Source organism: Macaca fascicularis, chromosome 12 (assembly GCF_037993035.2).
Source record: "Macaca fascicularis isolate 582-1 chromosome 12, T2T-MFA8v1.1".
Taxonomy (NCBI): Eukaryota; Metazoa; Chordata; class Mammalia; order Primates; family Cercopithecidae; genus Macaca; species Macaca fascicularis.
In genome coordinates this window covers 96,422,384-96,450,310 of record NC_088386.1, presented here as the reverse complement: position 1 = coordinate 96,450,310, position 27,927 = coordinate 96,422,384, and the positions used below count along the sequence as shown (strand labels likewise).

General features: G+C 39.9%; 1 protein-coding gene and 1 pseudogene across 1 annotated transcript in view; both read right to left on the bottom strand.

Annotated features, from left to right (window-relative positions):
* The window catches only part of AOX4 (aldehyde oxidase 4), a 91,805-nt gene that overhangs the window by 19,682 nt on the left and 44,196 nt on the right, over positions 1 to 27,927 (bottom strand). Inside the window, exons 16-27 of the mRNA XM_074009671.1 lie at positions 25,748 to 25,932; positions 24,501 to 24,663; positions 22,482 to 22,574; positions 21,717 to 21,886; positions 21,006 to 21,120; positions 20,325 to 20,447; positions 18,440 to 18,536; positions 12,141 to 12,265; positions 8,098 to 8,231; positions 915 to 1,002; positions 511 to 597; positions 133 to 324 (exon numbers count right to left, since the gene is read on the bottom strand). Coding sequence (XP_073865772.1) covers positions 133 to 324; positions 511 to 597; positions 915 to 1,002; positions 8,098 to 8,231; positions 12,141 to 12,265; positions 18,440 to 18,536; positions 20,325 to 20,447; positions 21,006 to 21,120; positions 21,717 to 21,886; positions 22,482 to 22,574; positions 24,501 to 24,663; positions 25,748 to 25,932 — 1,572 coding nt within the window. The remainder of the gene's footprint in view (positions 1 to 132; positions 325 to 510; positions 598 to 914; positions 1,003 to 8,097; positions 8,232 to 12,140; positions 12,266 to 18,439; positions 18,537 to 20,324; positions 20,448 to 21,005; positions 21,121 to 21,716; positions 21,887 to 22,481; positions 22,575 to 24,500; positions 24,664 to 25,747; positions 25,933 to 27,927) is intronic.
* Positions 9,513 to 11,370, bottom strand: LOC123568044 (luc7-like protein 3; annotated as a pseudogene).

Genomic DNA, 27,927 nt, shown 5'->3' with positions numbered 1-27,927 from the left:
TAACTGATACATAGATGATGTGCTTTATTGTTTTTGAATCCACATAGGGGTTGATACAATGCATATATAGGCATTTAAGATATATTGGAAGCAATGATCTCAGCATTTTATTAGGGGGTTATGACTTATTACCTCTTCAGGGGGTAAGTTGCATTGAGATGCCACGGCAGTTATGTAAGCTTCGACTACCACCGTACCCTGAGGAAAGCCAAATCCTCGAAAGGCTGTGTTGGATGGCAAATTTGTTTTGCAAGCCCTACCCCGGCACCGGAAATTAGGAATATAGTATGCATTTTCAGATTTTAGCACAATGAACTCCACCACCTGAGTTGAAGCAAAACAAAGTGAAATCTCACATCTGACAGATATTCAAAACCACTTATCTGAATTTTATCTAATTTGAACCTGTCACAGGCAGAAGTTATCTGATTTGTAAGACAAATCTTTATGCAAATAAAATATAACACATACAGCTCAACTGGTAACCTATGGGAAAGGCATGTTTCTCACCATCTCAGACTCATCAGGAGTGCACCCGCCATTGACGTAGTATTCGACATCAGCAGCTTTTATCACACCATTGTTCATGAATCCAATCTGCAAAGTGATAGCAAGTAAGGCAATTTTCTCAATAGTCCTTCTGTGCAATGAAATCATGCTGTACACAAACACATCTTGTCACAATTGTCAATGCACGCTTAGCTTATATATGTGATTGGATGTGATAGGAACCAGAGGAATATCAAGGATGGTGCCCAAGTTGAACATGATACCAATAGAAAGTTTTGGGTGGTTTTAGGCAACATCTAAATATCTCTTTCAAGTGGTGTGGGATGTAGTAATTGTCTTTACTATTGGTTGGTTAACACTGAACAATGTCTTAGGCAGTTTGATTAACTTTTGCTTTTACCTACTTTGTATTTTCCAAGGAGCGGGTGGCGGCCAGCAGTTATCAGCATGTCATCACCACGTTCTAGGATAAACCGGATTGGACGGCCAGTCCTATAGGAAATTACTCTGTTAATACACTGGATGCTTCATAAAGTTGTAGAAACGTAGTGATGGGGGAGGGGGACTTGAGATAATCTAACTTATTGGTTGTCAGTGAGGCAGTAACATTCTTTAGACAAGCTCCTTGGAAGTGTGTGGGGCATTAGTATTCTTCAAAAAGATCATAATTATTCTGGTTGAGTCATGTCTGAGAACTTACATATTGCAATGATACATTATTTGGTTACAAGTTACTTTCTTTTTTATATACTAAGGAATTGTATTATTGTTTTGCAATTATGTATAGTAGGTTTTATTTTTTTTATTTTTTATTTTTTAATTTATTTATTATTATTATACTTTAAGTTGTAGGGTACATGTGCATAACGTGCAGGTTTGTTACATATGTATACTTGTGCCATGTTGGTGTGCTGCACCCATCAACTCGTCATTTACATCAGGTATAACTCCCAATGCAATCCCTCCCCCCTCCCTCCTCCCCATGATAGGCCCCGGTGTGTGATGTTCCCCTTCCTGAGTCCAAGTGATCTCATTGTTCAGTTCCCACCTATGAGTGAGAACATGCGGTGTTTGGTTTTCTGTTCTTGTGATAGTTTGCTGAGAATGATGGTTTCTAGCTGCATCCATGTCCCTACAAAGGACACAAACTCATCCTTTTTGATGGCTGCATAGTATTCCATGGTGTATATGTGCCACATTTTCTTAATCCAATCTGTCACTGATGGACATTTGGGTTGATTCCAAGTCTTTGCTATTGTGAATAGTGCTGCAATAAACATACGTGTGCATGTGTCTTTATAGCAGCATAATTTATAATCCTTTGGGTATATACCCAGTAATGGGATGGCTGGGTCATATGGTACATCTAGTTCTAGATCCTTGAGGAATCGCCATACTGTTTTCCATAATGGTTGAACTAGTTTACAATCCCACCAACAGTGTAAAAGTGTTCCTATTTCTCCACATCCTCTCCAGCACCTGTTGTTTCCTGACTTTTTAATGATCGCCATTCTAACTGGTGTGAGATGGTATCTCATTGTGGTTTTGATTTGCATTTCTCTGATGGCCAGTGATGATGAGCATTTTTTCATGTGTCTGTTGGCTGTCTGAATGTCTTCTTTTGAGAAATGTCTGTTCATATCCTTTGCCCACTTTTTGATGGGGTTGTTTGTTTTTTTCTTGTAAATTTGTTTGAGTTCTTTGTAGGTTCTGGATATTAGCCCTTTGTCAGATGAGTAGATAGCAAAAATTTTCTCCCATTCTGTAGGTTGCCTGTTCACTCTGATGGTAGTTTCTTTTGCTGTGCAGAAGCTCTTTAGTTTAATGAGATCCCATTTGTCAATTTTGGCTTTTGCTGCTGTCGCTTTTGGTGTTTTAGACATGAAGTCTTTGCCCATGCCTATGTCCTGAATGGTACTACCTAGGTTTTCCTCTAGGATTTTTATGGTATTAGGTCTAACATTTAAGTCTCTAATCCATCTTGAATTAATTTTCGTATAAGGAGTAAGGAAAGGATCCAGTTTCAGCTTTCTACTTATGGCTAGCCAATTTTCCCAGCACCATTTATTAAATAGGGAATCCTTTCCCCATTTCTTGTTTCTCTCAGGTTTGTCAAAGATCAGATGGCTGTAGATGTGTAGTATTATTTCTGAGGACTCTGTTCTGTTCCATTGGTCTATATCTCTGTTTTGGTACCAGTACCATGCTGTTTTGGTTACTGTAGCCTTGTAGTATAGTTTGAAGTCAGGTAGCGTGATGCCTCCAGCTTTGTTCTTTTGACTTAGGATTGTCTTGGAGATGCAGGCTCTTTTTTGGTTCCATATGAACTTTAAAGCAGTTTTTTCCAATTCTGTGAAGAAACTCATTGGTAGCTTGATGGGGATGGCATTGAATCTATAAATTACCTTGGGCAGTATGGCCATTTTCACGATATTGATTCTTCCTATCCATGAGAATGGTATGTTCTTCCATTTGTTTGTGTCCTCTTTTATTTCACTGAGCAGTGGTTTGTAGTTCTCCTTGAAGAGGTCCTTTACATCCCTTGTAAGTTGGATTCCTAGGTATTTTATTCTCTTTGAAGCAATTGTGAATGGAAGTTCATTCCTGATTTGGCTCTCTGTTTGTCTGTTACTGGTGTATAAGAATGCTTGTGATTTTTGCACATTAATTTTGTATCCTGAGACTTTGCTGAAGTTGCTTATCAGCTTAAGGAGATTTTGGGCTGAGACAATGGGGTTTTCTAAATATACAATCATGTCATCTGCAAACAGGGACAATTTGACTTCTTCTTTTCCTAACTGAATACCCTTGATTTCTTTCTCTTGCCTAATTGCCCTAGCCAGAACTTCCAACACTATGTTGAATAGGAGTGGTGAGAGAGGGCATCCCTGTCTTGTGCCAGTTTTCAAAGGGAATTTTTCCAGTTTTTGCCCATTCAGTATGATATTGGCTGTGGGTTTGTCATAAATAGCTCTTATTATTTTGAGGTACGTTCCATCAATACCGAATTTATTGAGCGTTTTTAGCATGAAGGGCTGTTGAATTTTGTCAAAAGCCTTTTCTGCATCTATTGAGATAATCATGTGGTTCTTGTCTTTGGTTCTGTTTATATGCTGGATTATGTTTATTGATTTGCGAATGTTGAACCAGCCTTGCATCCCAGGGATGAAGCCCACTTGATCATGGTGGATAAGCTTTTTGATGTGTTGCTGAATCCGGTTTGCCAGTATTTTATTGAGGATTTTTGCATCGATGTTCATCAGGGATATTGGTCTAAAATTCTCTTTTTTTGTTGTGTCTCTGCCAGGCTTTGGTATCAGGATGATGTTGGCCTCATAAAATGAGTTAGGGAGGATTCCCTCTTTTTCTATTGATTGGAATAGTTTCAGAAGGAATGGCACCAACTCCTCCTTGTACCTCTGGTAGAATTCAGCTGTGAATCCATCTGGTCCTGGACTTTTTTTGGTTGGTAGGCTATTAATTATTGCCTCAATTTCAGAGCCTGCTATTGGTCTATTCAGGGATTCAACTTCTTCCTGGTTTAGTCTTGGAAGAGTGTAAGTGTCCAGGAAATTATCCGTTTCTTCTAGATTTTCCAGTTTATTTGCATAGAGGTGTTTATAGTATTCTCTGATGGTAGTTTGTATTTCTGTGGGGTCGGTGGTGATATCCCCTTTATCATTTTTAATTGTGTCGATTTGATTCTTCTCTCTTTTCTTCTTTGTTAGTCTTGCTAGTGGTCTGTCAATTTTGTTGATCTTTTCAAAAAACCAACTCCTGGATTCATTGATTTTTTGGAGAGCTTTTTGTGTCTCTATCTCCTTCAGTTCTGCTCTGATCTTAGTTATTTCTTGCCTTCTGCTAGCTTTGGAATGTGTTTGCTCTTGCTTCTCTAGTTCTTTTAATTGCGATGTTAGAGTGTCAATTTTAGATCTTTCCTGCTTTCTCTTGTGGGCATTTAGTGCTATAAATTTCCCTCTACACACTGCTTTAAATGTGTCCCAGAGATTCTGGTATGTTGTATCTTTGTTCTCATTGGTTTCAAAGAACATCTTTATTTCTGCCTTCATTTCGTTATGTACCCAGTAGTCATTCAGGAGCAGGTTGTTCAGTTTCCATGTAGTTGAGCAGTTTTGATTGAGTTTCTTAGTCCTGAGTTCTAGTTTGATTGCACTGTGGTCTGAGAGACAGTTTGTTATAATTTCTGTTCTTGTACATTTGCTGAGGAGTGCTTTACTTCCAATTACGTGGTCGATTTTGGAGTAAGTACGATGTGGTGCTGAGAAGAATGTATATTCTGTTGATTTGGGGTGGAGAGTTCTATAGATGTCTATTAGGTCTGCTTGCTGCAGAGATGAGTTCAATTCCTGGATATCCTTGTTAACTTTCTGTCTCGTTGATCTGTCTAATGTTGACAGTGGAGTGTTGAAGTCTCCCATTATTATTGTATGGGAGTCTAAGTCTCTTTGTAAGTTTCTAAGGACTTGCTTTATGCTCCTGTATTGGGTGCATATATATTTAGGATAGTTAGCTCTTCCTGTTGAATTGATCCCTTTACCATTATGTAATGGCCTTCTTTGTCTCTTTTGATCTTTGATGGTTTAAAGTCTGTTTTATCAGAGACTAGTATTGCAACCCCCGCTTTTTTTTGTTTTCCATTTGCTTGGTAAATCTTCCTCCATCCCTTTATTTTGAGCCTATGTATGTCTCTGCGTGTGAGATGGGTCTCCTGAATACAGCAGACTGATGGGTCTTGACTCTTTATCCAGTTTGCCAGTCTGTGTCTTTTAATTGGAGCATTTAGTCCATTTACATTTAAGGTTAAGATTGTTATGTGTGAACTTGATCCTGCCATTATGATATTAACTGGTTATTTTGCTCGTTAGTTGATGCAGTTTCTTCCTAGCCTTGATGGTCTTTACATTTTGGCATGTTTTTGCAATGGCTGGTACCGGTTGTTCCTTTCCATGTTTAGTGCTTCCTTCAGGGTCTCTTGTAAGGCAGGCCTAGTGGTGACAAAATCTCTAAGCATTTGCTTATCTGTAAAGGATTTTATTTCTCCTTCACTTATGAAACTTAGTTTGGCTGGATATGAAATTCTGGGTTGAAAATTCTTTTCTTTAAGAATCTTGAATATTGGCCCCCACTCTCTTCTGGCTTGTAGAGTTTCTGCCGAGAGATCTGCTGTTAGTCTGATGGGCTTCCCTTTGTGGGTAACCCGACCTTTCTCTCTGGCTGCCCTTAAGATTTTTTCCTTCATTTCAACTTTGGTGAATCTGGCAATTATGTGTCTTGGAGTTGCTCTTCTCGAGGAGTATCTTTGTGGCGTTCTCTGTATTTCCTGGATTTGAATGTTGGCCTGCCCTACTAGGTTGGGGAAGTTCTCCTGGATGATATCCTGTAGAGTGTTTTCCAACTTGGTTCCATTTTCCCCTTCACTTTCAGGCACCCCAATCAGACGTAGATTTGGTCTTTTTACATAATCCCATACTTCTTGCAGGCTTTGTTCATTTCTTTTTCTTCTTTTTTCTTTTGGTTTCTCTTCTCGCTTCATTTCATTCATTTGATCCTCAATCGCAGATACTCTTTCTTCCAGTTGATCGAGTCGGTTACTGAAGCTTGTGCATTTGTCACGTATTTCTCGTGTCATGGTTTTCATCTCTTTCATTTCGTTTATGACCTTCTCTGCATTAATTACTCTAGCCATCAATTCTTCCACTTTTTTTTCAAGATTTTTAGTTTCTTTGCGCTGGGTACGTAATTCCTCCTTTAGCTCTGAGAAATTTGATGGACTGAAGCCTTCTTCTCTCATCTCGTCAAAGTCATTCTCCGTCCAGCTTTGATCCGTTGCTGGCGATGAGCTGCGCTCCTTTGCCGGGGGAGATGCGCTCTTATTTTTTGAATTTCCAGCTTTTCTGCCCTGCTTTTTCCCCATCTTTGTGGTTTTATCTGCCTCTGGTCTTTGATGATGGTGATGTACTGCTGGGGTTTTGGTGTAGGTGTCCTTCCTGTTTGATAGTTTTCCTTCTAACAGTCAGGACCCTCAGCTGTAGGTCTGTTGGAGATTGCTTGAGGTCCACTCCAGACCCTGTTTGCCTGGGTATCAGCAGTAGAGGCTGCAGAAGATAGAATATTTCTGAACAGCGAGTGTACCTGTCTGATTCTTGCTTTGGAAGCTTCCTCTCAGGGGTGTACTCCACCCTGTGAGGTGTGGGGTGTCAGACTGCCCCTAGTGGGGGATGTCTCGCAGTTAGGCTACTCAGGGGTCAGGGACCCACTTGAGCAGGGAGTCTGTCCCTTCTCAGATCTCAACCTCCGTGTTGGGAGATCCACTGCTCTCTTCAAAGCTGTCAGACAGAGTCGTTTGCGTCTGCAGAGGTTTCGGCTGCGTTTGTTATTGCCCTGTCTCCAGAGGTGGAGTCTACAGAGACAGGCAGGTTTCCTTGAGCTGCTGTGAGCTCCACCCAGTTCGAGCTTCCCAGCAGCTTTGTTTACCTACTTAAGCCTCAGCAATGGCGGGCGCCCCTCCCCCAGCCTCGCTGCTGCCTTGCCGGTAGATCACAGACTGCTGTGCTAGCAATGAGGGAGGCTCCGTGGGTGTGGGACCCTCCCGGCCAGGTGTGGGATATGATCTCCTGGTGTGCCTATTTGCTTAAAGCGCAGTATTGGGGTGGGAGTTACCCGATTTTCCAGGTGTTGTGTGTCTCAGTTCCCCTGGCTAGGAAAAGGGATTCCCTTCCCCCTTGCGCTTCCCAGGTGAGGCAATGCCTTGCCCTGCTTCAGCTCTCGCTGGTCGGGCTGCAGCAGCTGACCAGCACCGATCGTCCGGCACTCCCCAGTGAGATGAACCCAGTACCTCAGTTGAAAATGCAGAAATCACCGGTCTTCTGTGTCACTCGTGCTGGGAGTTGGAGACTGGAGCTGTTCCTATTCGGCCATCTTGCTCCGCCCCCTAGTAGGTTTTATTGTTGTGAATTTCACTTTGAGATAGTTAAGAGAGCATTAAAATATTAGGTTGGTGCAAAAGTAATTGCGATTTTAAATATTTGCTTTAAAGGGGATGTTGAGGCTAAAAGGGTTGAGCTCCAATACTCCATCGAGCGTAACCTTCCTTGCATTCAGACTCCCCTTTCATAAAATGTCCATCGAGGACTCCTCTGGTTTCTGATGGAATGTTCCCAGTGCCTGCAAACCTGCAATTTATAGGACAGTTTTTCCTATTGTTGGAAAGTGCCAATGAGCTAAGATGTTCATGGTTTTTCTTTTTGTAGAAGTAGCCTGGGATAAGTTAGTTTGAATAACTGAACTTTGGTAGTTACAAGGTTCACAAAAGTCATGGCTAGTCCAGTGTTTGGGTATTCCAGCTGGATGACACAGAGGCTAAGTGAACATTCCCAGGTGGCTGCAGAGCCCCTGCTTTATTTGATGACAAACTGTGTCTCTTTTGGGGCTGGAGTTTGACATTCCTTCCATGTGGCCAACCTCAGCTGAGTTGAAAGCTGAGACGAAAGCTGGGGTGCTGGGCTGAAAGAATGCAGATGGCATCAATGCTATTTGGACTGCTAATGATGCCACTGTGACTCTTACTTGTTGGCGGCCACAGCACTGACAGCTCCTAGCACAGCAGGTTTGGCCACTTTCCCTCCAAACGCTCCTCCAGTTCTTTTCATGCGGCAGGTGATTCTATTCCTTGGGACGTTCAGTGCTGCAGCCACATATTCCTGCAAGATGTAAGTTCCCAAAGTTATGTAAATGCAATTTAATAGTTTACTTTCTCATCCTTGTATTTCCCCTCTGCCCAGTAAAAGAAATCTAGTAATTCGGCCGGGCGCGGTGGCTCAAGCCTGTAATCCCAGCACTTTGGGAGGCCGAGACGGGCGGATCACGAGGTCAGGAGATCGAGACCATCCTGGGTAACACAGTGAAACCGCGTCTCTACTAAAAATACAAAAACTTAGCCGGGCGAGGTGGCAGGCGCCTGTAGTCCCAGCTACTCGGGAGGCTGAGGCAGGAGAATGGCGTGAACCCAGGAGGCGGAGCTTGCAGTGAGCTGAGATCTGGCCACTGCACTCCAGCCTGGGTGACAGAGCGAGACTCTGTCTCAAAAAAAAAAAAAAAAAAAAAAAAAAAAAAGAAATCTAGTAATTCACCAAATACTTATATTTACAGAATTGTGTAATCATCACCATAATCTAATTTTAGAACATTTTCAGCATCTGCAAAGAAATTTTGTATCCATTAAGCACTTGCTCCTCATCTTCCCCAAACCCCCAGCACTGGGCAACCATTAATCTACTTTCTGTCTATATAGATTTGCCCATTATGGACATTTCATGTCAGTGGAATCATACACTATGTAGTCTTTTATGACTGACTTCTTTCTCTTAGCATAATATTTTCAGGTTTCATCCGTGTTGTAGCATGTGTCAGTACTCCATTCCTTTTTTTTTTTTTTTTTTTTAGTTCAGAGTCAATAACTTTATTAGAAGGAGAATAATACTAAAACTTGTCAATGACAGAGACAATCAACTTTGTAACAGAAAGTCAGGGAAACTTTATTTTTGCGTCTAAATCCAAAGGCTAAGTATAGCAGAGTTGTAAAAATGAAATTCCACTTAGTCTGATTCACACAAGTACTAACGTTTAATCCTGTTTTCAAAGTCCAAGAACAAAAACTTGCAATTAAACACTAAGCAAGCCACATGTTTAAGTAAAATTTCTTAAAAAGTCTTAAAAAAATATGATACAGGACCTAAGTTTTCAGTGGCATATATACTATTAACATATGTTCTGAAAACTGGTAGGTTATATCAGTCCTGAATTAATTTTTAATAATAACAATTTTAAAAACTGACTGAGCTTTATACTTTTTCTATGCTATTATAGTTTTCTTTCACCTCATTTGTTAAATGTCAATCTTCATTTTACGCCATTTTCAGCATTCTTCCAAAAATCTTTGAACAGTAGTACTCTGTCTGATCTAAGGTCTTATCAGATTGGTTTTAATTGAACCGAGTGTCACATTCAGATTTAGTGTCTTCACTGGTCCCATTGACCTCATTCTTAGTATCGCTTTACTTTGATTCAATGTTTGTGTCTTCACTCTGTTTTTCTTGACTACCAGACTTCACACTACTTTTTATTAATCATCAAATCCTCTCTTTCTCCTTGGATTTTCTATCTTGTTCTCTGTCCCAACTTTTGTCCTGTGCTTATATGACTTTCAATTCTGGCTTTTTGATTTTCTTTGATCCCAACTTCGAAATCTATGTTTTCTTTCTGACTGCTCATGGCTTCTGCTTCTTCATTGATTTCTACTTCTGCTTCACCTTCTTTCTCTGCTTCATGATCTTTTGTGGTCCCAAGACCTGCTGCATCTTCAGTCTGAAGTTTGGCTTGAGTGCTGTATTAGTCTGTTCTCACATTGCTAATAAAGACATACCTGAGACTGGGTAATTTATAAAGGGAAAAGGTTTAATTGACTCACAGTTCTACATGGCTAGGGAGGCCTCACAATCATGGCAGAAGGCAAAGGCAAAACAAAGTCATGTCTTACATGGCGGCAGGCAAGAGAGTTTGTACAGGAGAACTCCCATTTATAAAACCATCAGCTCTTGTGATACTTATTCACTACTATGGGAACAGTATGGGTAAACTGTCCCCATGATTCAATTATCTTCACCTGGCCCCACCCTTGACACGTGGAGATTATTACAATTCAATGTGAGATTTGGGTGGGGACACAGCCAAACCATATCAAGTGCCTATTTCATGAACACCTTCTCTTTCTTCTTTCTGTGTCATAAGCCCTTTCTTTTTCTCTTTCTTCGTCCCTTCATCTTTTCCTTTCTCCTTCACTTCCTCTCTCATGTTCTTTTTCTCTTCCTTTTCTTGTTCTCCTTTTTTAGACGCTCATCATGATCAGATTCTTGAGTCCTTTTTCTTAACTTTTCTTTCGATTCTTCTACAGTAGTTTTAATTTTGGCATGTCCCATGTGTTTTTTTCCCAACAAACGGTCATCTACCCAGGACTGGTCATCTCCTACTATCAAAAAGGCTACACACACTTCACAAACTTCCATTGTATGTGTGTGTGTGTGTGTGTGTGTGTGTGTGTGTGTGTGTAGCAAAACTTTCAATTTTCAAGGCTGTGGATCTAGGCAATTCTCTCTCTTGTTTTAATTGTTCAACTAATTTCATCCTCCCCTGGGCTTCTACTTTTCCTTCAGACCCGAATTCTTCAGTCTTCTGCAGAAGTACATCAATGTTGTCTGTTAGAACCTGAATTTTTTCTTCATTTTTGCCTGTTGAGCCAGCCACCCCAGAAGACTGCTGGATTTGAGACAATGCCAAATGAGTATGGCCTCCTTCTGGTTCTACGTTCTACTTTTGCAAGTAAGCTCTGTAAGTATGGCAAAACAAACAAACAAACAAACAAAAAACACCTCTCTCATAGCCAACTTTCATAAAATGAGAGCTCTTCTCAGACTGTTTTTGTAGCTTTGCAGTATGAATTTCTTCACATGGACCAAGATCAGAATGTGTATATGTGAACAATTCTGCAGAGCAAAAACCACAGAGATAATATTTATAAATGTTCTGTGGTCCCACCACATGTTGCTGCGCTTCTTGTCCGGGGTGAGGTTTTGGTCCCAGCCCATTAACTCATCCAACAATTGTGTGGCCAAAATCATAGTGCTTCCTTTGGGCAGTTTCTCCCAGCCCAGGCACCCAGCGACAAAAGTGCTGGCGACACTATCACCAACCTCCTCAGTCTGCTCTCAGGTTGAAAAGCCTCCTTTACATAGGAGCCAACAAGACAAAATCTCCATTCATTTTATGGCTAAGTAATATTCCACTGCATGGATATACCACATTTTGTTTCTCCATTCATCAGCTGGACACTGGGTTGTTTATACTTTTGTTTATTATGAGTAATGCTGCTGTGAACATTTGTTCATAAGTGTTTTTGCATTTATCTGGGGTGGATATTTACTTGCAGAATTGCTGAATTATATGTTCAGTCTATGTTTAACATCCTAAGAAACCACCAAACTATTTTTCAAAGTGGCTGTGCCATTTTTCATACCCATCAACAATGTATGAAGGTTCCAGTTTCTCTACATCCTTGCCAACACTTGTTATCGTCTGTCTTTTTGATTATAGACATTCTAGTGGGTGGGAAATGGTATTTCATTGTGGTTTTGATTTGCATTTCCCTAATGACTAATGATGCTGAGCATTTTTTCATGTGCTTATTGTTCATTCACATATCTTCTTTGGAGAAATGTCTACTCAAATCCTTTACTGGGACTGCTTTTGATACTGCCTTAGTTTCTGGGCTACGGCAGGCTGTGGGTACCTAGTGCCCTAGTAACTCTCAAGGAAATGTCTGCTGTTGTGCAGCTGACTGATTGTGACTCAGGAAATGTTAGTAATAAGTGGCAATGGTGACTTTGGGACATACATGTTGTTCATTGGAACCCAGAGTCACATACCCCCCGCCAAAAGGGACCTCAGGAGTGATCTTTATCACCTTTTGCAATTTACAGAAAAGGATGTAGATGCCCAGTGACTTCCAGGAGATCACACAACTGCTTAGGGGTGAAGCCTATATCTCCTCCAGTTACCTGCACGCGGGTTGGATACTGTGTTCCAAGGTGTAACACCATTTCTTTATCTTCTTCTTTTGGGAGAGCCAGGATAGACGATGTTTCCATATAAAAATGTTCCTGTCCTTCCACATGGACTTCACCTGTAAAGCACAAAACACAAGGCGATGTTTAATCATAAGTTCCAACGTGGGAGTTCTTGGTGGTGTTTTGCTTATGAAGAGTGAACTGCTTTAGCTTATGGAGAGCTGGACTTTTTTTTTTTTTTTTTAACAGCAGAAAAAAGTTTTTTTTCATATGCATATGGGAGGGTGTCATGGAAATGAATGGAAAATCCCAATGAGGTGATTAGGTGGTTAGACCCAGAAGCTTATATACTATTTTAACAAAGGACAATACATTTGTGGAGAAGTGAGAAGACAAAGGAAATGGGTTTTGAGCTTCTGGGGGTGGCAAATTGTGGAGAGATAAATATACAGGGGAAATTAATGGAGGATAAGGGTTATTTTAGTAAGGTTTGTTATGCAGATTTATTTCAGGGCCGTCTCTGGGCTGATAAGAGTCTGGAGTTGTCTCTTGTTCTGCTCATCCTGGTACAAGACAGGGGTCAGGAAACATCTTCATAAAGGGACATTGATGCCCTACTTTTAGGTCAATAGGAAGCGGGTAGATAACTTTTTTCTGTGTCTGCTGCTTCTCAGTTGCCTTTAGCTCAAAATAATCCTTATGTGAAAGTGGCATATTTTAAACCCAAATTTATTTACTTAACAATCAGATGGTGTTGACAATATACTAGGTATTTTTCTAAGGCTGAGCACTTTATAGACAATTAATTCACTTAATCCTTCTATCAATCTGATGAGGCATGTATCATTACCCCCATCTTGCCAGGTGGGGAAGCTGAGACATGGAAAGGTGAAGTAAGCTGCCCAAGGTGACACGGATAGTAAGTGGCGGAGCTGGGATTCAAACCTAGGCAGCCTGACTGACTCATGCTGTGAACCACGACACCACACTGCTCCATATTGACATGCTGTGTGACTCTTAGTCATTCCTGCCAAAATTCCTTTCACGTTTCAAATTTCCTACTTGTGCCAAAATTCTGAACTCTCACAATTTCCGAAATCCCAATTGGCAAAGGTTCCAAATGGTACTCTGTCAATCTGCTGCCCTCTGGGTGAGAATAATAATTAAAAAAAATATAGCATGGTGCTTAAGAGCTAGGGCCTTGGGATCAGCCAGTCCCGGTTCTACTGATAACTGAACATGAGACCTCAGCCAATTATCTAACTTTTATAAGCCTCAGTTTCCTCATTTTGAGAAATGAAGCTACTGATATGTTCCTTCTCAGAGTTGTCCTGCTTGCATGTTAAATAGTAAGCAGTAAATAGTAGCTTAAAATAAGGTTAATAATAATATTAATCTCTTAGGATTATTAGGATTAAATAATATAATACATGTAAAATGCTTAGACATGGCACCTGGCACAGTAAGTACTTGATAAGTGTTAGCTGATGTTATTATTATTAAATAATCTTTGACCCAAATTTATAGTTTTTATAAAACCTCATTTAATTTTAAAAATAAAATCCTGTGGAGTAATGAATGTTTGGTATAAGTAGTAGTTACTCTCAGACATCTGAACATCTCTCATGAGTTTACTGGTTGTGTCCAACTATTCTTACAAGGTAGTGCATTGTTTTTATAATTGGGAGGCAGTCTACACTTTCTACTTAAACAGAATGATGTTAGGAAATATACATCCTAAAGGTCTCTCTCAGGTTTTAATAAAAGATAAAAGCTTACACCACTTGCCATTCTAGTTACTTAGAATAATGTAATAGATCCTGTGAAGATTCTTTTAGAATTCTTACCAAAGACCAGCAGTGATTGTCTTAGTAAAGACAGCCGTGGTTATCTGGCCACACATTAGCATCACTTGGGGGAGCTTTTAAAAAAATATTAATGCCCTTTTCCCATATTCCAATATTCTAATTTGACTGGTATGAGGTGGGACCTAGGTATTGTGTGTGTGTGTGTGTGTGTGTGTGTGTGTGTGTGTGTGTGTGTTTTGAGATGGGATTTTGCTCTTGCTGCCCAGGCAGGAGTGCAGTGGTGTGATCTTGGCTCATTGCCACCTCTGCCTCCTGGGTTCAAGTGATTCTCCTGCCTCAGCCTCCCAAGTAGCTGGGATGACAGGCAATTGCCAGCAGGCCTGGCTAATTTTTGTATTTTTAGTAGGGACTGAGTTTCACCATGTTGACCAGACTGGTCTCGAACTCCTGACCTCAGGTGATTCATCTGCCTAGGCCTCCCAAAGTGCTGGAATTACAGGTGTGAGCCACCATGGCCAGTCAATATTGCTGTTTTTTTTTTTGAGATGGAGTCGCCCTCTGTCACCCAGGCTGGAGTGCAGTGGCCGGATCTCAGCTCACTGCAAGCTCCGCCTCCCGGGTTTACGCCATTCTCCTGCCGCAGCCTCCCGAGTAGCTGGGACTACAGGAGCCGGCCACATCGCCTGGCTAGTTTTTTTTTGTATTTTTTAGTAGAGACGGGGTTTCACTGTGTTAGCCAGGATGGTCTCGACCTCCTGACCTTGTGATCCACACGTCTTGGCCTCCCAAAGTGCTGGGATTACAGGCTTGAGCCACTGCGCCTGGCCTTCTATTTTTTAAAATATAAAAAATCGTTTTTTATGGCTGTATAATATTCCATGGTGTATATGTGCCACATTTTCTTTATCCAGTGTATCACTGCTGGGCATTTGGGTTGATACCATGCCTTTGCTATTGTCAATAGTGCTGCAATGAACATGCATATGCATGTATCTTTATATGATAATGATTTATATTCCTTTGGGTATATACCCAGTAATGGGATTGCTGGGTCAAATGGCATTTCTGGTTTTAGATCTTTGAGGAATCGCCACACTCTCTCCTACAATGGTAGAACTAATTTACATTGCCACCAACAGTGTAAAAGCATTCCTACTTCTCTGCAGCCTTGCCACCATCTGTTGTTTTGAATTTTTAATAAAAGCCATTCTGGCTGGCATGAGATGGTATCTCACTGTGGTTTTGATTTGCATTTCTCTAATGACCAGTGATGTTGAGCTTTTTTTCTTCTGGTTGTGGGCTGCATAAATGTCTTCTTTTGAGAAGTGTCTGTTTATGTCCTTTGCCCACTTTTTAATGAGGAATGTTCTTTGCATGGTCATGGATGGAGCTGGAAGCCATTATCCTCTGCACACTAACGCAGGAACAGAAAGCCAAACACCGCATGTTCTCACTCATAAATGGGAGCCGAACAATGGGAACACATGGACACAGGGAGGTGACCAACATACACTGGGGCCTCTTGGAGGGTGGAGGGAGGGAGAGCTTCAGGAAAAATAGTTAATGCATGTTGGGCTTAATATTGAGGTGATGTGTTAATAGGGAAACAAACTACCATGGAACATGTTTACCTGTATAACAGACCTGCACATCCTGTATGTGTACCCCAGAACTTAAATAAAATTAAAATACAGACACATGCACACACACACACACACACACACACAAACCTAGAACTTAAAAAAAAAAATCTTAGCCAGAACGTTAAGTCTAAACAAATCAATTAACAAATAACAGTGTCAAGATTGGAAAAGATAAATAAAACTGTCATACAACTGTGTACATAGAAAATTCAAGAGAATCTCTAAGTCTATTAAAATAGTAAAGGAATTAAGCAAAATTGCTAGATATAAGATCAATATACAAAAATTAACTGCGTTCTTATATACTAGACACAACAAGTTAAATAAAGTTAAATAAAAATAACCATAGTATCACAAAGCATAAAATACTAGGAATAAATATTAAAAAGGAGTTGCAAGATCTCTATAGTGAAAACTAAAAATTACTGAGAAAAGTTAAAGAAAACCTAGATAAAAGGCAAAGTGTTCCATGCTTATGGATTAGAAGACATAATATTGTTAAGATTTCAATTCTCTCAAATTTGATATATTGTTTCAATGCAATCCCAATCAAAATCCCAACAAATTATTTTTGGCGGGATTTATGAATTAATGATAAATTTATCTGAAAATGCAAAGGACCTATAATAGCTAAGGTCGTATTGAAGAAACAGCAGCAAAAGTACCTTAAATTATCGGATTTTAAGACTCACTATAAAGTTACAGCAAGTAAGACACTGGTATTAGCAAGATAGGTAAATAGACAAATAGAATATGATAGAGAACTCAGAAGTAGAACAACACATATGTAGACATCTGGAAAACAACAAAAGCTGCACTGCAATTCAGTAAGGGAAAGGATAGTCTTCAATAAATGGTGCTGGGTCAATTGAATATCCACATGAAAAAGATGGAATATTGACTCATATCTCACATCATACAGAAAATTTAATTTGAGGTGAATCATAGACCTAAGTGCAAAAGCTAAAACAATCAAGTTTCTAGGAGAAAACATAAGAGAATATCTTCATGACCGTTGGACAGGCAAAATTTCTTCAATGAGCACAAAATCATTAGCTATAAATAAATGACTGAAAAATTGATATTCATTAAAATGAAGAAATTAGACTCGGCGCGGTGGCTTCAGCCTGTAATCCCAGCACTTTGGGAGGCTGAGGTGGGCAGATCACCTGAGGTCAGGAGTTTGAGCCCAGCTTGGCCAACATGGTGAAACTCCATCTTTACTAAAATTACAAAAATTAGCCGGGTGTGGTGGTGCAAGCCCGTAATCCCAGCTACTAGGGAGGCTGAGGCAGAAGAATCGTTTGAACCCATGAAGTGGAGGTTGTAGTGAGTCGAGACCACTCCATTGCACTCCAGCCTGGGCAACAAGAGCGAAACTTCATCTCAAAAATAAATAAATAAATAAATGGAAGAAATTGTCTGGGTGTGGTGGCTCACACTGTAATCCCAGCACTTTGGGAGGCTAAAGAAGGGGGATTGTTTGAGCCCAGGAGTTTGAGACCAGCCTAGGCAATGTGGCAAAACCCCATCTCTACAAAAAATACGAAGATTAGCTGGGCATGGTGGTGCATGCCTGTAGTCCCAGCTACTTAGGAGGCTGAGGTGGGAGGATTGTGGCCAGGCGTGGTGGCTCACACCAGTAATTCCAGCACTTTGGGAGGCCAAGGTGGGCAGATCATGAGGTCAGGAGATCGAGACCATCCTGGCTAACACAGCAAAACCCTGTCTTTATTATAATACAAAAAATTAGCCAGGCGTGGTGGCGGGCACCTGTAGTCCAGCTACTCGGGAGGCTGAGCCAGGAGAATGGTGTGAACCCGGGAGGCGGAACTTGCAGTGAGCCGAGATCACACCACTGCACTCCAGCCTGGGCAACAGAGCCAGATTCCATCTCAAAAAAAAAAAAAAAAAAAAAAGCTATTATTCAGCAATTTCATTCCTGGGTACATTCCATTAGAAACAAGTGCTATGTTCACCAAAATATAAGCATAATAGTGTTTATAGAAATTTTATTCATAATGCCGCCAAGTTAAAAACAACTCTAATGTCCTGAATGGTAGAATGAATAAATAAATTGTGAAATATTTGCATAACAGAATACTACCAATGAGAAAAAAGAATCTATGCAACAACATGAATGAATCGTTCATACATAATGTTAAATAAAAGCAGAAGGCGTAACAGAGGTTATAAGGTTCCATTTATATAAAGTGCAAATGAGGTAAAGCTAATTTACAGTGATAAATATTAGAATAATACCTTGAGGGGTTACTAAGAGAGGACACATGGAAGCATGCTGGGGGTGCAGAAATTTTCTATGTCTTTTTAAAATTTTTTATTTTTATTTTTTGAGACAGAGTCTCATTTTGTCATCCAGGCTGGAGTGCAGTGGTGTAATCTTGGCTCGCTGTAACCTCCACCTCCCAGGTGCAAGCGATTCCCATGCCTCAGCCTCCCTAGTAGCTGGGACTACAGGTGTAGGTCACCACCCCTGGCTAATTTTTGTATTTTTAGTAGAGATGAGGTTTCACCATGTTGGCCAGGCTGGTCTTGAACTCCTGAACTCAAGTGATCTGCCTGCCTTGGCCTCCCAAAGTGCTGGGATTACACTGTGCCCAGTCACGTTCTATGTCTTGATGTGGGTAGTATTTACACATGTTTATACATACACAAAAATTCACCAACCTGTAAATTTCCTCTGCACTTTAAATTACTGTTTAAAAATCACACTTGAATGGGAAATATTGCCTTAGAGTTTCAGTAGTTTTCAGTCCAGATGATTGAAATTAGAGTCTTCAGCTTCAGAAGCTTCCCTTTTCTCGCTAAGATTACTTACCTTCAATGATTTGGTCAACATATTTAAAGGCTTGCTCTACATTTCCTTGCTCGATTTTTTTCTCATCAAAAAGAAATGAATTGTGCTTTAGGGCTTGCTGCAGTGGAAAAACAAACCAAAACAACAGCAAAAGATTTAATTTTGCATTCTAGCAAACAATTTGTTTCCCATGAAAATTCCACGCTTCCATGTTTCTACTGTATCAGGTCTTCATTACACCGAGAAAATCAGAGCCAGGGCTGCGTGAAGAGTCAGAAGAAGGCGGACTCAAATGGATTACAGGCATTGGTGACTCATTTTTGTACAGTGCTCTGGGGAAGGGCTGAGGGGGACACAAGGGTATATAAACCCGCTTCCCACCTCTCCATTGCTGAGTGATGATCTGAGTCAGTTTGGCAGTTAGGTGCTGACTCTGGGGCTAGAGGGTTACTCAATAGTAAAGAGAGGTCAAGAAGGAGGAGGCTGATGGGGCCCAGGAATGGCCTTGAATGGGTGACCTGAGTTGGATCCTGAATCATTTGAAGTCAAAGGCACATCATAAAACAATAGTTTGAGGCTGAAACCAAGCTGAGGGGCCAAAAAGAGCAAAAGGCCAGAATGGTCAGGGTGCAGGTTTTCTATCAAGAAACAGTGGAAGATGGGTTTGAAAGGTGGAATGTGGCTGGACTATTAAAGACCTTGATTTGATACTAAAGAATTTGGACCTTATCTAAGGGCATAGTGTTAAATAGGAAAAGTGACCTAATGACCTTAGTGACTTAGGAAAGTTACTATGTTAGGTAGACGGGCTGAAATGGAAGAAAAGAGCCTCTTTTAGTGGTTTTTGTAGTAAATCTGAAAAGAAGATAGTGAGGACTAGGCTGGAGGGTGGAGTGAAAGCGAGAATGAAAAGAAAGGGGCAGCCTTAAGGGACGTTTAAAAGATAACTGGAAAAAACTTGAACTTGGCAGCTGTTGGGAAGAAGAGGGGAGAAATGAAGTGGATGCTCAAGACTGAATCTACTTTGTGGGCGGGGGGGTGGAGGGTGTCCATATTGCTTATGCATCCACCTATCCATCGATTCCTCCATCCCTCCATCCCTCCGTCATCCAACATATGTTTATTGAGCATCTACTGTGGGTTTAGAGCTTTGCTAGGCACTGGGGATATAAAGTACAAGAGCACGCAACATGTCCTTGCCCTCATTCATGACAACTAAAACAAAAATGATAGGTAACATTTATTGAATGCATTCCCTGTCCCAGGTGCTATGCTAAGGATTTTACTGGGATTCTCTCATTTAAGCTTACCATGACCTTTTGGTGTAGGTACTTTTAGAATTACCATTTTACAGAAGGAAAAGCTGAGGTATGAGGGGTTTAAAGCTTTTGCTGCTATTAAGAGGCTGCTAGTGGCAGAGTCAGATGATGAATCAAAGTAGTCTGTCTCCAGAGCCTGTCTGTGCTTGAGCAGTAAGTGGGCAGGGAGGCAGAGGACCCAATAGTTGTCATAAGTAAGTGTTACATTTTTTTCTGATTTCCACATTGCTCTAGATTTTCCGGCTGACTGCTTTTGTATATGAAATTATAAGGACATATCTCAGGTGTTGCTTATCTGCATTCTTAGCCCATGCCTTGGCAAGAGGTCACAGGAGAAGTGGGCACAGAATGCTTCATTTCCACGGGTCCCTGTAGAAGCAGTGGTGGGAAGGAGGAGTCTAAGCAGGAAAGGACTCAGTTTCTGTCTTGAGGGGCAAATTGCGGGAGCCTTCACTCTAAAACTACAGGTAACACTGAACAAAGTATAGATGGAACCCAACTTATGCTATTTTATGACTCCATGGGTTGAACTGTGCCCCAAGTCCACCACTGAAGTCATTCTAGAAGACACAAAGCGGTCTGACTACCTCTATTGTGATAATCCTTGGCTCTATGTCTTCATAAGCGATCTTCACTTTTTTGGCTGCCTCTCTTGCATGAGCATAGGTATCAGCGGCCACAGTGCCGACGATCTGACCCACGCAAATTACCTGCAGAAAGCCACATGTTGTAATTAGCGAAAACACAGACTCATTAAAAAGGAATTACTGTTCCCACATTCTTACATTTACCTATTGGGTTTTTGTGACCAAAAGCAAGATTATTTTCTACCTATGAGAATAAATTTACAACAGTGGTTTGAGTGGGACTTAGGGGGCCCAAAGTTGAATGTAGAAACTAATTATCTGGCTTTAATGATCTCCCTTCTGGTTGTTCTTGGCCACATTACTCACCATTCCCTCAGCATACACAGTGATCCAATTAACCTAACATTCTGCTGGTTCTTTCAATGTCTTATGATCTGTGTTGCTTCTATGACTTTCATGACTTTTGAGAAGTATTCTTTGAGGACTTCTGGCTTTTATCAGAATCTCAAAAGGGTCCACAATTCAAGAGAGAAGTTGAGAATCACTGAGGCAGAGTCATTGGTTTCCAACAAGTCTTTGTGATGTGAACATGGATCCATGGATGGCTATAGTCATAACCAATAATCATTTTGGCATCTCCAGCAAGGTATTTGAATAATAAACCACACATAAATCACCCACCTCATTCTGTGCATAGAAAATCTCTCCTTGATAGTTATTATCTCCTGGAACATCCTCTGCTGTTATCACGTCAACAACACCTGGAAGTGCCAGGGCTTCTGAAATATCAATTGATCTAGGAGAGAAAATTTGAAGGTAGATATTAAAGTTTCAGGAGCCAGTTCCCAGTGATTCCTCAAACACAGGGAGAAACTATAATGGATGTCATAACTAAATCGTGGAGCAATATTCTATGTTGAAAAATGCCAGTATTTAGCAGATGTTCTAACTCTTTCATATCCTTGGATTCTTACATAACTATGCTTAAAAAATGACTGATTCTCAACCAGAAAAATAAATGTGTATTCTTTCTTTTTTTTGTGAGACAGGGTCTCACTCTGTTGCCCAGGTTGGAGTGCAGTGACGTGATCAAAACTCACTGCAGCCTTGGTCTCCTGGACTCAGGTAGCCTCCTCAGTAGTTGGAACTACAGGCGCATGCCACCATGCCTGGCTAATTTTTTGTAGAGATGGAGTTTCGCTATGTTGCCTATGCTGGTCTCGAACTACTGAGCTCCAGCGATCTGCCTGCCCCAGCCTGGGATTACAAGTGTGAGCCACCACGCTGGAAATTAATATTCTTATTTGAATTAAATATTTAATAAGCCCTTGATTTGAATGTGAAACTCTGAATGTGTTTCAGTAACATTAAGAATCTCTTTTACTTCCTTACATGATCTTTGCATGAGCTCTGGTGCTGGTGATTGGAGCCAGGAAGAGTTCTTGGTCGATGCAGGGCATGTCGTCAATATACACAGCTTCCCCTGTGGTGTGTTTAATGGCCGACTGGTGCATGACTGGGTGTCCAACTGGATCTTGTGGGGGTTGGTGGGGATCCACACACTGTTAACGGATAAAGTAAATTATTTTGCCACGAGGAATTCTCATGCCCTGAAAATTAGGTCTGATATATCTGGCTTACTCACGTGTTAGGGAAAAACAAAAAACAAAACAAAAAAAAGCCCAAAAAACAAAAAATTATAGGCAATTGGGTATCCATATCCATGCGTTCAGGTTAATAAATATCCATTAAGTATTAAGTACTATGGTAAGGGATTATATTCTTGTTACAATTCTCCTCTTACCCCCAAAAAGAAGACATCCTAGATTCAGGGTGGTTGTAATAAGGCAGAGAAGGCTTTCTAGAGGCAGTAAATGTTGACTTGGGTTTTAAAGGAAGAACAGGTATTGGGCGAGCAAAGGAGGTAACTAAACTGAAAATAGTGGAGAACAATGATTCAGAATCTAATTCTTGTGTAGCCTTGAGTAAAAGCATAGAAGCTAAACCAAGCAAATTGTGTGTGTATAGCAATAGGTAACATCAGCTGGCTTCAATAGACATTATCTTAAATACAGTTATTGAAAAGAAGGAGAAGTATGCCTAATGCATACATCTGAATGCATAAACATTAAAAAACAAAAAACTCTGTCCACCAACCTGAAACATCTGAATTCCTTGGGGTGTTTCTATGGGAAAGTCTTCTAGAGCACTCATGAACTTTTCTGGAATGTCGGGAAACTTCTGGGGATCCTGAACAGAAGATTACTTCACAGTTAATTTTACAATCTGAGTGAACAGCTTGGAAAAACACATGGAGATAAAGTTATCCAATCTATTCTTTTAGATCTTAGATGCCAGTTCTGGGAGAAAGCTCTGAGCTTCAAGTTCTGTAAGCTAGTAGCAGTTGCTTGAATAATAACTACATCTATTTATGTGCACAGAAAAATAAATGTTATTTCCAGGAAGTAAAGATTTCCTTTCATGACAAAGTCTTTTTTTGAATGAATGGAAATATGGATACTTCTAAATGGAGGCTGTGTTTCCAAACCTGGGCCACTTTTGTGGGCATGTATCTCAAATAAACAATTGAGGGAGTAGGGAAAGATTAATCTACAAGGATATTCAATTGCAGATTATTTGTGATAGTAAGGAAACTAGAATTAAGCCAAATATCCAATAATAGGGAAATGATGGTACATCCAAGTACAATATTCCGCAGTTATAAAAAATAACTTTGCAGAAATGTCTTTAATGGCATTGAAAAATTCATGAAATATAGTTAAATAAAAAAAGTTACAAAAATTTATGTACAGTATAATCCCATGTTTTGTAAAAAAAATATAAAAATATAAAAGTATGTATTCCAAAATGTTAATAGTGGTTACGGTAGGATTATTAGATTACAGTTCATTTAAAAAATTTTGCTTCTCCGTATTTTGAATTCTTTTATAATGATAGAATATATAATAAATAGAAGGTAATATGTAAGATAATATTTGATAACCTTTTAAATATGCTTATTTATTAAATATATGATAATTGAATATGTTTTTCTTTTATATTTATTATGCATTATATATGATAATGGTTAATTATTAATACCATTAATATGGATTTTATATGTGATATAATCTATTAAAGACATACGTACATATTTTTAGATTGAATATGTATAAAATTATATACTGATTATATATTTTTCTATTGAATATGTTATATAACACATAATAGAGTATACAATGTATAACAGAATATACTAAAATAATACAGATAATAAATAAGGTTAATAAAATAATAACAAGGACTGGCTGAACTAAGAGAGCAAAGTTCTCAGTCATAAAAGGGTTATAGGTGTAGTCATCTGTCTGCCATTTTGGGATCACTTCGTGGCTCATCAAGGGGGCGCTCATGATCATGGATCATATTTGGAGAAACACTGTGGGGGTTATTTTAAACTAGGTTAGGCTAAAAAAATAGTTAACAGAAAAGTAAAAACAATCTAAATGTCAAAAATAAGGAATGGATCAAATAATGAATGGTGCATCTATCTCTAAACATGCCATGCAACCATTATGTCATGATGCCACTGAAAAATAATTAATGTCACTGAAAGATGATTACATTGCTAAATGAAATAAGCAAGCTATACTACACAGTTATACAGATACCTACACATATACATATACATCCATAATGAAGGGTTTCAAAGCATGCACACCAAAATAGTAATAGTGTTTATCTATGGGTGATGGGATTATAAAGGAGTTTCTCCTCTTTTTTAACTTATTCATATTTTCTAAATAGTAAAGCATTATTTTAATTTTACTTATTATTTTAACAAGAATATGTTCTTTAAAAACGGAAAAGATATGGATTTACTTACTGAAGGCTTTTCACCACTGTAGGTCAATCTGATCTTGCATGTTAGTGTTTGTCACACAAATAAGGCAAATGGTATAATAAAGTTGTCCCTTTCTCAGCCCAGGGGTGAGGAAGGGAGAGGGAAGGAGAGGAGCAAAGTGGCCCAGGAGGAGACGTTGGAGACTGGGAGCACCACATTGAGGGCCCTAGCCCAGGAAGCCTCCACGTGTTATCAAAGGCAGGCGGGGAAGTCCTTCATGTGCAGATCTGTGCTAAGAATGTCAAGGCACCCTGAAACCCAGAGAAGCCATTTACCATTTGATTCAGTCCTCGCCTCACTTTCAGGTAGAATTTGAAGAGGAGGCTGATGATGTGGGTTCGCCTGTACTCCACCATGCCACCCTCAGCTGCTGGTGGGATGTAGATCTCATCCAGGACCCATCGGCAGGCATCACTCAGCATTTGGTCATCCCATTGCCTAGAAGGAAAGAATGTTAATGTTTCATAGAAGAAGGCAAAGAGAGAATATCATATTTGGATGTACCATAATTTGTCTTGCAATTTCCCTATTGCTGGATTTTAGTTTAATGTTAGTTTCTTTACTATTAAAAATAATCTGCAATTGAGCATTCTTGTAGGCAAAGACAGACACTAAACTGACATGCAAAGAAAGATGGAGAGCAAGTTGTATCCACCTTTGAAGTCTAGACAAAATATCTTCAAGAGAGTTTGTTAGCTCTCTTCAGTATCTGATGCAGTGGTTCCCAAACTTTCTACATTAAGTCTTCCTATATTATTATTTTTCATTTCCAGGATTGGGAATGTTGATTTACCTTAAATACCTGGGTTAAAAAAGCACTAACGCCAAAGCTTCCTGAGATCTGGGACTTTGTTGATCTTGTCCACTGCTGTATCTCCAGCAACTATCCTCCAGCCTGGCATACACACTACACTAGGTAAATATTTGGTAAATAAAAAATTATTGAAGATAGCAGTAAAATATTTCAGAAATCATGTTTCTATATACATTTTTTGGAAGCATGAAGTTATTTTTGTATCTGCGAAAAAACTCACATTAAGTTCTAATTGCTAACAATGAGTGGATAGAAAGTATTATAGAAGCACTAGTTGGAAACATTTTTAAAAATTACTTTTCAAATGTTAGCGATAATGAGAGCGACAGGAGGAGGTCATTTAATCTTTTAAACATTTCATCTTTTTCAAATGTGGCTTAAGGACATTTTCAGATGTCTTAGGACACAGTATTGGCGACTTACTATACAGGCTAATTAAAAGTGAAAATTTAAAGATAATATCTACTCAAACTAAGTAATTTGTGCATTAATCGCATTGCAGAAACCTGTAATAAAAGAATCACTGTACCTTAAAAAGGGCGGCTTTTGGGTGGCTTGTACTTTATACTTTTCTTCAGTGCTTAAATTTTCTAAATGATTGTATGTATTTTTATCATCAGAAAAAATTCTCCAAGTGCTAGTTTCATTAAAAAAATAATCTAAACTAGAAAGGCCTGAGTATCATGCCCCAGATGTACTATGACATACCTCCCAATGAGCTGCTTGCAGGTTTGGCTTGCAGAGACAGTGGTGGGGCCCACGCTTCCATAGAACATTTGAAGTTTCTTGATGGTGTTCGTGCCGTCTTCAAACTTCACGCTCATCCCAGCATTGACAATGGCAAATGCGTTCTCCTGACGCTGGGCCATCCGGAGTCCAAACACAAAGTGCCACTGGAGATAGGAAAACACTCAGAACATTTAGTGCTTACTCCACAGTCTGCCATACAGCAATACTTTCGATGAGTGGATCTCTAGGCACTGTGACTGACTATAGTTGACATATATGCCGTATATGGGTACTGTCCGATGTGGCTCATATATATTAATACTTAGTCCTTACAACAAGTCTGCTCATTTCCAATTTATGATGAGGAAACTGAGATGTGAAGTAAATTGCACAAAGTCACACAGCAAGTGGCAGAACTGGGGTTCCAAGCTAAGCAGCCTGACTCGAGTCTATGCTTACTGGCTAAGCTTTATGCCTTTCAACTCTGAATGGTCACATGTGGCCTCAGGCAAGTGATGGAAAAAACTGGCTCTTACTTTTCTTTAAAATGAGAAGGCTGGGTTAGATCAGGTGGTACCTTAGGGGCTGCTGAGTTGAATGAGGGAAGATGGGCAGATAGGATGGCTCTTAAATAGAACTACCACAGCTTCAGTTTCATCTGTTTTAGTTTGCTGTTCTATGTAAATTTCGTTAGAATAAAGAGTTGTATTGTTTAAAAAAAAAAAAAAAGAAAGAAAAAGCTTGAAAACCACTGGACTACTGGTCTCCCCAGTTCTTTCTAGGAGTAGCCTGTCCTTCTTGGTTGAATCTCATGACTAGAGTGGAACATTGGAGCCATGAAGTGGGAAAGCCTCTTTGTGTGGCCAGCATCTTGGCGGGCGTGGGGGAGATATTAAATCCTACCACCATGGACCTTGTCAAGGATAAAACATTTCTGTCATACAAAACACTGGTGACAGAGAAGTGTTTGAGACATGCTGATCATATTTACTCTGCTCTACTGATGTATGGAGACTTTCCTCTCCATTCCTGCTGCCACTGCCCTCACCACCATCTCCCAATTTATTGCTGGAAGTGCTGCATCAGCCTCCTAGTTGGTCATTCAGTCTTTAGTCTCTCCCCGATCTGATTTATCCTTTAACTTTCTACTCCATTTATGTTCTTAAAATACCACTTCCATTTAAAGCCTTCAGAGGCGGCCATCTGTTAGAACACATACAAACTCCTTGATGGAGCAATGGATGTGTTTAGTAATGGAGCCCAGCTTCCCTTTCAATCTCACTCATGGGCTCCTCCAGCCCCATACCCCACTCCCTGGCCTCCCAAACTGCCATCCCCAACCCCCAGGCTCTCCTCCCTTCTCTCCACTGATTCAAAGGCTACCATCTTCTATGCTTCACCCCCATCACCCTTCCTCCCCTTTCCTCCCTTTAGGCTCTTCCCCTCACCAAGCTACTCTGAGTGGCTTGCTGTCCACTCATTTCCTGTCTGAGGGTATTAGTTATTTCCTACTTCAAGCTCTTCCTGTTAGATTTACCGATCTTCCACTTGGACTCAGGAAGGGGAACATCACACACAGGGGCCTATCATGGGGAGGGGGGAGGGGGGAGGGATTGCATTGGGAGTTATACCTGATGTAAATGATGAGTTGATGGGTGCAGCACACCAACATGGCACAAGTATACATATGTAACAAACCTGCACGTTATGCACATGTACCCTACAACTTAAAGTACAATAATAATAAATAAATTTAAAAAATAATAATAAAAAAAAATAAAGTGTAATTATGTATTATCTGCAGGGTGTTTAAAAAAAAAAAAAAAAAAAAAGATTTACCGATCTTCAAGGACAGGACCCCTTCTGTGTCATAAACCCTTAGTGTCTTCTGGGTTTACCACACTGTGCCTGGGATATAGATTGGTAGGTGGTTAATAAGTAAATAATTTTATTTAAACTATTTGGTTAATAAATGTTGATTGACTTGGAGGTAATTTTATGATAATGAACTTTCAGCCAGAAACTTGCTGTAGATGATGTTGACTGGATTTACTTAATCTTGGGTAAGATGCATATTTACCTGAGACCGAAAATTCAAGTCACATGAAAGGTTCTCCTTTTGTAAGGCCAGTGTGCCCTTTAGGTAATATAATCTTATA